Below are 10644 nucleotides of genomic sequence, written 5' to 3' on the forward strand. Positions count from 1 at the left end.
ACAGGCCCCATTATTCAAAACTTAAATACTCCTGAATAACTTACCTTTTAGAAACAGGTCCGTTCAATAGAGCTGTACGGTCCTTCAGGATTTGTTCTATGTATGTCTATATAGTAGTCGTGTATAGTAGTATGTACTTGTACTGGGCTGTCAATGACAATAAAGTCTATTATGATTCTGATTCCTTGTATTCCAATCCTATTCTCTTAATGAAAATAAGGAGGAATAAGTGCAATCACTTTTGTGTATATATTTAGTTTTAAGTTGAATGAATGTGTGTCTGTTTTTGGTGACTGTTTGTTGTGCGCCTCGAGCTGGGACCTGAGTGCTGTTTTTTGTTCGTGCATGAGAGTGTCTGAATGACAATAAACATTTCTTGATTCTTGATTCTTGAGGGTTATACCTGATCCAGATCCAGGGATGTCCTTGTGTTTATTACCACCATAAAGGGGTTTCCACTGAACTGCAGAAGAACGTCTCACAAACCTTCAGTCATACGTCACACGGATTAACACTAACTGTTTTGTTTTACGCTTTTCATTCTGCACATGTTGAAGTATTTCTGGACAAGGAGACTGGTTGAGGCGGATGATATACTTGCAGTGAACCACCAGATGTCGCTGTTCTGTGTGGTTTCAAAGCCCCCGAAACTTGAGTTCACTTTCCTGCACAATCAGATGACCCCTGTGGAAGCTTCATGAGGCTTCAGCTGCCCATCCCGAGCTTCCAACGGCCATCGCAGGAGCGCCGATACCCGTCATGGGCAGAAAACCTCCAACCCGGGAGCGCACCAGATGGGAGCGCAAAGGACGAGTCCCATAGACATAAAGAGGAGACGCCGCATTGGCTGCTGCGGCGCAAGAAATCTGGCCGCCATCTTGGTCCTGTCATCTGAAGCAGCAGAGATTTCCATTTGATTTGAGCATCAGGAACAATTTGTTAAGAATTCTGACTGGCTCTAAGTTCAACATGCAAATATTTTCATGAACCTTGACGTTGCATATTCTTCATAAATACCAAAGTTTGTATATAACCCAACACGTACCTGCACAAAGTTTAGAGTGGGAAAGCTCTGTGTGAAATTGTGATACAAAGCAGACTATCCAGAGAAGGAAGACAAGCAAATACTAAACACTTGCAAGTTGCACGGTAAACACAAAGTTTAGAAATAAATACTTTGCTCTCTGTATATAATAGATGAGTATTGTTAGTATTGATATCTGATACCTTATGAATACCTCATTGTGATTTAGATGCCGATATTTCTTTATAGATGATTGACAGGCTCTTTGATAGCATGAATGGACGCAATCTTTGTGCCAAAGGATTCCAAGCTCTCTTGGCTGCTTTGAATTGGATGGAGAGGAAAGCTTTTTCATCAAGAGCCACTTTGGTGACAAAAGATGGATGAAACGCCTGCTTTTAATTCATGCATGGAAAGTTCATGACATGAGTTCAACGATCCTCCGTTCCCTCATGCATCGAGTTTAACAATCCTCTGTTCCCTCATGCATCAGGTTCATTAGATGCTCCGAGTCCTAAACCACCTTTTGTAAAGTCCATTGATTTGGGACTATGTCAAACCTGCCACTGTGTTTATGATTTGTTGTGGTCTGTTTTACTTGTGACAGATCAGTGATGCCTTGTACGTGTTGTTTGCTTGGTTATTCAAGGCGTATTAAAATTGACTGTGCTATAATTTACTTATTTTACTCATGAACTATTTTTTCACAGTGATGTTACACTTTTAACTTGGTTTTGTCTCCACTGTGTGTTTCCTATTCAGGTGTTTTGTAACCACTATATTCAGGGTGACGTTCTCTTATATTTGACAAACATAAACCTGCATTAAGACCCTTAAACAGTGTTTTCAATGAGAGCAAATTATCTCCAAGTGCTTTAAACATATTTCCGTGATACATTCCAACATATAATTGCCAAAACCGCAGACGACTGCAGACACTCCTCGTCAGAGGCAGCCCTGTTCGACTGGCTCTCAACATTCCGACAGTCGTCTACTGTCTGCAAAACATTGTGTTGTTGGAACTTAGAATCAGCGTGTCTGAACTGAAAAGAAAAAAAAGCAACTCATTCCATTATGCGTGTGCAAAAACTCTGTCAAAAGAACTAGCCTTACATGCCAAGAAACGCACCTGCCACACAGCACCTCCCACACGAGGACAGTGTTTTGACCTGCAGCCTAATGGGCTTTGATGAGACAGAAATACAATGCATGCTGCAATCGCCGTGAGTCATTTCCAAAAGGATCAAAGGTGTGAGGAGGGCTGGATGTCTTTGTCCTCCTACCTGCTTTATATGAGCAGAGAGTGAGCAGACTGATAGCAGGTAAGAGCCCGAGTGTTTCTCCAGTGCTGTGCCTTACTGCTGCGTTCTTCTTTAATCGCCGATGCCCGAGCACCTCGGCTGCCTCGGGAGGTTTTTCTTTGTAATTATGCATTTGATGTTTTAGATAATTTTCTAAATTTCCTGTGAGTATAATTTTGTTCTCATTTCATTTCAGCCTTCCCAAGAACAATGGCAGGTTGGTGCATTAATTGCTTGCATGTGAACTTTCTCAAAAAAGATGACGGCAAAATGCATCAAGTAGATTCCATTGTGTTTGAAGGGACGTTCAGAAACAAAAGGAATCCGCTCAGCACTAAACGCTCATTAATTAATGATGGATTCTTTATCGACAGATGCGACCTTTAGACGAGAGTTCCTGGAAGCCCATAATGCTCACCGGGCGAAGCACAACTCTCAGATGATGACTCTCAGCAGTGAGCTGAGTGCTTCAGCTCAGACGTGGGCTGATTATCTGCTGACAATTAAAACCATGAAGCACAGCACAACTGGAAATGGAGAGAACATCTTTTACCAGTGGAGCTCAGGACCCGTTAAACTTACAGGTGGATCATTTAACACAACCAAACTGTTTTCTTCTGTCGCGTTTGTTCACCTCTTTAATTACATATATCAACTCAAACGGTCACGTCGTGTTCTATAATGCATTCTCTTGTCTTCAACGATGCAGGTAGAGAAGCTGTGGATAACTGGTATGACGAGATCAATCTTTACAACTGGAGAAGTCCCGGATTCTCTAAAGGAACTGGTAAAACGTCCATGGACAGAATACAAACGCAAATGTCGTCCACTCGCTGAATGATTTTAATGTTGAATATGAGTGTAAGCCTGCTTCACTGTAATCCCCACTTGATGATGGAGAGCTTAAGTTTCATTTAGCTTTAGATGTACAGAATTACGAATTTAGAAGATTCCATCTTCCTGTCGGCTATGCTTTGTTGTCTTGCAGGGCATTTCACTCAGGTAGTGTGGAGTAACAGCACCAAGCTGGGGTTGGGGGTGGCCTCTGACGGAAACAGGGTCTTTGTGGTTGGCCAGTACCAACCAGCTGGCAATATAAATTCCCGAGAAGAGTTTGAGAATAACGTCCAACGACCAGGTATTTCAAGGATATATATATATATTATATACACATACACGCACATACATATATTATATATTGTATTTAGTGAAAGAAAAATTTTACCCAGGATTTAAATCGCCAGTGTGAAAAGGTATCTACCACCTTAGAACTAAATCCAAAAAGCAACAAACATGTATCGCTGCATTGTGACACCGAGGCCTGAACAGTATCATTATCTTCAAAGAAATCTTCACTTAAATAGACCATTTTCAGAAGCATGAGGTTTGCTTGGGTTGCCCAACCATTTTTCCTGTTTTATTCCCCTACCTGCTCCCTGCTCTCACTGGAGATCACAATGTCATCTGCAAACATTATATTCCAATGGGCTTCCTTCCTCTTTACTATCTAACCTGGCATACGGATCATCAAATGTCCTCTGTTTGACCTTTGCCACCTCTCCCTTTGCCTTGTGTCTCATCTCCCTGTACTCCTGTCTACTCTCTTCTGTCCTCTCAATGTCCCACTTCTTCTTAGCTAACCTCTTTTCCTTTATACACTTCTGCACTTCCTGGTTCCACCATCAGGTCTCCTTATCTCCTTTCATTCCAGAAGACACACCCAGTACTCTCCTACCTGTCTCCCTGATCACCTCAGCTGTTGTATTCCTGTCTTCTTGTCCCTGTCTCACCTCTTCCCTGAAAGCCATACAACACTCTTCATTCTTCAGCCTCAATCACTTTGTGGTGTCTGCATTTATGTCCTCTATTTTTTCTTGTGAGTTATTGGCCCAGTGTTTTTTTCTTTGTCCATTTGACTTTTGGGATTTCTCTTTTGGGATTTATTGTTTAGGACTTTATTTTTCTTGCACTTTTTTGTGGTTAATAAAGTACTTTCATTTGAAGTTTTTCCTTCCGCTCATTTAGGTCCTGTATTTTGAGCTGAGAATGACAATTATGGTTGTTGTGGTAACCATGGAGGTGGACCTCTAATGCTATGGGGATGTTTAGCGGCTTCGGGGCCAAGATGACTTGTTATAACTGGTTGAAACATGAATTCTGGTCTCTACCAGAAAATCCTGAAGGAGAATGTCAGATCATCAGTATGTGAGTTGAAGCCAAAGAACAACTGGGTCATGCAGCAAGACACTGATCCCAAACATGGGAGTTAATCCACCTCTGAATGGCTCAAAAGGAATAAAGTTCAAGTGGAATGTCCTCGTCAAAATCTGCACCGCTGTAATCGGATCTGAAAATAAGTAGTAAAGTAAAGAGACTGATCTCCGGTTATCAGACTGTTGCTGCTAAAGGTGGCGCTACCTGCTGTTAAACTCAAGGGGGTGTCTACCTTTTCACTCTGGTGATTGAGTTACTGGATAAAATTATTGAATCAATCCATTTATAATGTGGATTTGGATCATTTTCTGGTTATTCATTCATATTAAGTAGTTTGAGGATCTGTCACTTTCCACTCTGCGGTACACCCAGAAGAAATGTGGACCCAATATCACCCCTGATAAACTGTTCAGCTTGCTGAACACATTATCATCATGAGTTCTATACATGTCTTCTGAGCTGATACTTTTTTTTTGTAAGCCTGACACACCAAGCGCTCTGCTGTGTGAAAAAGAAAATACTTCATACTTATCTGGTGCAAGTTTTATTAATAAATACAATGTGTTTATATAGAAATGACTTGCCTTGCTTCAGCAGTAGTGTGTGTACTGTTTCTAGTTGGATGTGTTTTACAGATGACAAAAGTGTGAATAAACCAGACACCAACAAGCCAAGCAGTGGTGACAAGAAAAGCTGCACACCGTTGTAGGTGACCTGACCCCCCCCCCCCCCCCCCCACACACATACACACACACACACACGCACACACACACACACAATACTCCACATCATAAATAAAGCAGCAAATTAAATACTTTATAGCCTTGATGTTTTATACTTATTTACATTTTACAATATTTCATTTTACTTATATGTTATGCCTTATTATAATGTTGTTTTATCAAATCAATCTATAATATATAAAAATGTACCATTGCAATATTATCTCTGTCCCTAATGTACACACACTATAGGCATATGCAAATACGCTGGCATTCACACAGACACACACAATCTGTGCCGCCATTATTCCATAAAATGTCTTAATTTGGGAATACGTTGTGACATGACTTCCATGAGAGCAAAGCCTGTTGATGAAACTCGGAGAGTGTCACATGTAATTTAGAGACAATGACTTTACGGTTCAGCAAAAACACTAAAATCCTCCTCCCACCTGTCTGTCTGTCTGTCTGTCTCTCTCTCTCAGCCGGTCCAGACACTATTAGTCTTAGGTTCTGTCCAAGGAGTCTGCCTGTTAAAGGAAGTTTTTCCTTGCCTCCGTTGCCACATTTCGTGCTCTTGTGGGTCAAGTTGGGTTCTGTCTTTCCCTGCTACACCTGTAAAGTGTCTTGAGATGACTTTCTGTTGTGATCTGGCACGATATAAATAATTGAATTGAAATAAACAGAACATTTAAAATAAATATGAAATTCCATTGTATTTCTTGTAGCTCCGAACATTTTGTAAACCATTTGACTGTAAAGGTGAAATTTAAATGAAGGTTTTGTAAATACTCTTATATGCAAACATACTACTATCTGTTTACCAACTTCTCGAATCACACAACATACAGTTATGGTTTTTAAAAATAAAATACACATTACTCATAATTGTAAATTATGAAAAAAATAATTATCAGAAATAAATACAGATTATTGGTTAACCCTTTTTTAGGCATGTTACACTCAACTTTACCTGTTTGAAGAAAAACTTTTTGTTATATCTGCTATAAATCAAAAATGACATTATTTCCATGATCAAGGAGTGGAGTTTTTTTCCTGTTTTATTCTCTTGTTTTATTCTTCTGTTTTATTCTCCTACCTGCTCCCTGCTCTCACTGGAGATCACAATGTCATCTGCAAACATCATATTCCAATGAGCTTCCTTCCTCTTTGCTAACCTGTGCCTCTATGCCTCTAACCTGGCATATAGGTCACCAGATGTCCTCTGTTTGACCTTTGCCACCTCTACCTTAGGTTCTGTCCAAGGCAGAAACCTTGGACAGAACCTAAGGCTCATGGTGGACGGCCATCTGTCTGACTGGCTGGGTTGAGAGAGAGAGAGAGAGAGGAGGAGAAGAATTTTTGCTAAATAAAATAGATTTTAAAATAGTCACTCTTACTCCTGTAACAAATTCAAGTTATTGAAGTAGTGGGTTCAGTCATGACCTTTACTTTATACTTCCCTAATAAAATTACATGGAATCTAGTGTAAATACTGGTCGTTGTTTCGGGATGTTTTTATACATGTAGTGACAGAAGGGTTGGATTTTGGAGCTATGGAGTGTACTTTGCATAGAGACAGTGTAAGACCGTTTACAATGTCCTCCAAATAAAAGAAAGGATTTTCAGCAACAATAAATAAAAAATAATCTTCCTATTTTAACACCAGAGGGCGCTAGATAGGGTGATAGAATTACTGTTCAGGAACAGTGGCTAATGTTGACACAGCGTGTGTGTCTGTGTGTGTGGGGGGGGTTCAGATCAACTGGTTCGAACCAGTTTTCCTGCCTATTGTAACCTCATGTGATTGTCTGACCTGCTGCAGGTAATAGACGAAGCCCAGTGAGTCATCATCAATAAAAGGCCTTCCTGGCATCATTGTTTTATTTTATTCACACAGATACAGAAACACAATGTAATATATTTGCCAGAGATGGTGGTATAACTTTTCAAAACTCTGCTTTGATCTCAACAGGTTTGGAACCGGTTTGGGGTAGCCAGCCGGATCCAAACGGATTCTCGCTGTTCAAAATGCTGATTGAGGATTCGAGCGCTCGTCTCAGCTCACTTTGTTTTTCCATGTCTGTTTGCATAAAGTAATGAGGTGAGGCTCGGACCGCCAGGGTCCCCGCCCTACTCACAAAGCACCCGACCCCTTTGGTCCCTCCTATGGGTGGTGAGCCCACGGGAAGGAAGCCCCACGTTGCCTCTTCGGGCCGGGCTGTCACCCATGGGGCCCGGCCACCAGACATAAGAGTGATTTGAGTCACAAACTCTGTCCAGGACCGAATTATACTTGTATGTCAAGGTATTACTGTACTTGCAAGTGTATTTTACGTTGGGATTGATACAGCCACAAGAGGGCAGCGGAGATTCAAATGTTTCTACCGAAATGAAGACGTGTTCGCAGAAGAGCCTGTAATCATGTAACAACGCAAGTAGCAAGCTCCGGTGCTGATGCTGGGCCATCCGTCCCACCCGTGACCCCCACACGACCCCCGTCCCGTCAGGTGATAAACTGCCATGACGTCAGCGACATTAGGAGACACGGACAAAGTACACCTGAGGAGATAAGAGTCGACTGCCAGATCTGGGAGGAGAACACCACTGTGACCTGATACTAATGCGTGAATACGGTGTGTAGTCGCTGACGCACTACGGAGAGTATAACGAGAAGTAAAAGATAAATATCAAGAACAGTTTGCTCATAGAAGAGGCTGAATGTGCCTGTGAGTGCCTGGCCGGCGAGCAGCTTCAAAACAGTCTGCATTAAAAGGAATAATTATTGTTTTAGAATTTATTAGCAACTTTATTTATACATTTCAACTGTGTAAGAGTTTGTGATGCATAATGACACACATGCATGGCAGGAACCAGGATAACTATATTCAGTCGTGCAGCTTGTTACAGAATTGAATCATAAGCTGGAAATATGTTTTAAATACATCTCAGTAGAATACAAATATGTGTACAAGTAAAATACAAGTTAAATGAATATTCAGCTCTCGAGAGGCCACATGGTGGAATCTTCAAAGGGGTGTTGAAAGAAAGACATACTTCATTTCACAAAGACATTTTTTAGTGACATTGTTTTCATCTCTTTTTTTATATATAAATGTTGAATGGTTTGTTGTCGTAGCAACCCTCTCCAACACTCCAGGTCTATTTTTCCACTGTTTATGTTTGGACAAATTTATTCTAAGCCCTTTGAAAAGTTTTTTATTATTATTATTGAATTCTGCAGCTGGAAGTAGAGGGGGGGGCTATCCGAGAGGCCGGCGTGGCTCTGCTGCACCGGGCCGACCCCGCTAACCGTCCACGGCGTCCACCAGCCAGACTCGCATCGTGCCGTCCTTCTGACAGATTAGAGTTCCTCCCAGCAGCCTCCTCCTCACTCCGTCATTGTGATCTGCTGCACTATCGTCTTGTCCCACCAGGGGTCACCACAGCAAGCCAACCTCCTGCACTTCACCCTGTCGTATCAGTAGCTGAAGAACAGACCGGGGGGATTCTGATTCGGTCTGGTTGTTCTGAGATCTCCTGTTTTTATATGAATCTGCCAACAGAAGGTTAAACTCACCTTCACTGCGTTTCTTCTGTTTAATTAGACGTGACGTTTCATGAATGAATTGTCGGGTGGAAAGACATTCAAGGGTCCGAGACAGCAAATCCTGCTTGTCTTGCTGAACTCCAGATTTCCCCAGTCATTGATCCGTGACGATTTTACTTTGTTTTGTTGCATCCAACAACTTAACTTCATCTGGCACCATGAGATTCCAACATCTTCCGTGTCAATGAAAGATGAAGTACCCAACAAAGACTAACTAAAACATTGCAGCATTATTATTCACAATACAAAAGGTGCTCAATGATATTAAATACGCACGCCATAATAAGACGGTTTCTGCTGGAGACTCTGTTATGAAGGTACGGCCTGATGACTCGCCCATGGCTTCAGACCCGTGTGTGTCAGGCCTGTCTTTTATGCCGCATGGCCTAATGAACTCGCGGCTCAGCTGTGCAAGTCATCAGCAGAGAAGCCCCGCCCGGTTCAGACTCCATATCCAGCCCCGCTAGCGTAAGGCCTGACAGCTCCCGACACAGATCCGAATCAGCTGCAGGCCAATCGAGCCTTATCGGTTTCCTTGTCCGTTATCGAGTTCCTGTCTGAGCTGATGGAGCAGGAGCCGCTATTGTTATGGTCACTTCACTCTGACACGCTAAAAAGTCTCTTTTGTCTGAGAAGACTCATCAGTAATAGTGAATTCTGATCGGTTCACGTCATCCTGGATGCAGCTTAACAGCCTGTCGCGTCTTTTGACAGAAGTAACTTGTGTGATGTGATGAGAATTAGCGTGTTCTATATTTTTCTCATTTTAAAGTCATTTCTTAATTTGCGTTTCTCATCGTTATTAAAAGGATGATTCCTGTCATTTGCTCCTGGGCTACAGAGACATCTGATTCACAGACCAGATTCTGTTACCCTGTCCAGAAACAGTCCACCTTTCTATCAAACATTCTTCTGGATCTTTAATAGTGTCTGTCTGTTTCTGAGAAAAGGCCTTGCTGTGCTTCGGCGTCCATTCGAGGGAATCTGCCTTCATTGCTGTTCTGAACACCAGAAGCTTCCAGATAACACGTGTTTGTTTTCCTGACTCAATCGCTGGATGGGAGACGTGTCCTCGAGCGAGGTCCTGGGAGCCAATCTGCCCTGCCCCCGTTCCAGCGGTGCAGGTGTCACCGTGTGAAGAAAAGCAACAGGCGCGTTGCAGCCTCCGCCGCCGCTGGGTGAATGAATGGGTGAATGCTGAAAGTCAGCTTCAACTCAACAAGTTGCCCAGTGGTCTACAAACCTTTTCAGGTGTCAAAAATTACAACGCAGACGCTTTTGTGAAAGTATTTTGTGCCAGGGTCTCCATATGAAAATCATTTTGCCACTGGATTGGTCTAAAAGTAGAAAACAAAATGACCCAATTGAGCAATTCGGCCCTAAATGGAGCAAAACGTAATTTAGAAGTTGAAATATTTGAAGTAGATGACCTGTATTAGCATCAGCAACAGATGCTTTCTGATGGAAAGCAACATTTAACAAGGAAAATGTGTCGGCACGGCCATTCTGTCACTTTGGTCCAGTTTGCAGTGTCTTGCTGTCACGAGAGAGGAACGCTGTTTCCTCCTGTGACGTTCTCACGCTGCCATCAGCCAGCAACCTCCAGCAAATGTGTTGAGTCTCCATCACATTATGGTCTGTCCTTCAGGCTGAAAGCAGCACAAGAGAGCAGAAAAGGAAGACAAAACAACAAACGCTCAAAGTCTAAGTCTGATTCAGTCACGCCCATTTTGGTGTATCCCTTCTAAGAAGAAACAAAGTTTGGGGGAAATC

The 10644-nt window shown here is 42.2% G+C and overlaps 1 protein-coding gene across 1 annotated transcript; it reads left to right on the forward strand.

Annotated features, from left to right (window-relative positions):
• The first annotated feature begins 2524 nt into the window (after nt 1-2524).
• LOC137916495 (Golgi-associated plant pathogenesis-related protein 1-like) lies at nt 2525-5912 on the forward strand. Its single transcript, XM_068759495.1, has 6 exons — nt 2525-2542; nt 2700-2909; nt 3035-3112; nt 3314-3463; nt 5175-5244; nt 5747-5912. Exons 1-6 carry the CDS (start codon nt 2536-2538, stop codon nt 5763-5765), a joined length of 534 nt encoding a protein of 177 aa, XP_068615596.1. The 5' UTR covers nt 2525-2535; the 3' UTR covers nt 5766-5912.
• The last annotated feature ends 4732 nt before the right edge of the window (nt 5913-10644 follow it).

This window comes from Brachionichthys hirsutus, unplaced genomic scaffold (assembly GCF_040956055.1).
Source record: "Brachionichthys hirsutus isolate HB-005 unplaced genomic scaffold, CSIRO-AGI_Bhir_v1 contig_726, whole genome shotgun sequence".
Taxonomy (NCBI): domain Eukaryota; kingdom Metazoa; phylum Chordata; class Actinopteri; order Lophiiformes; family Brachionichthyidae; genus Brachionichthys; species Brachionichthys hirsutus.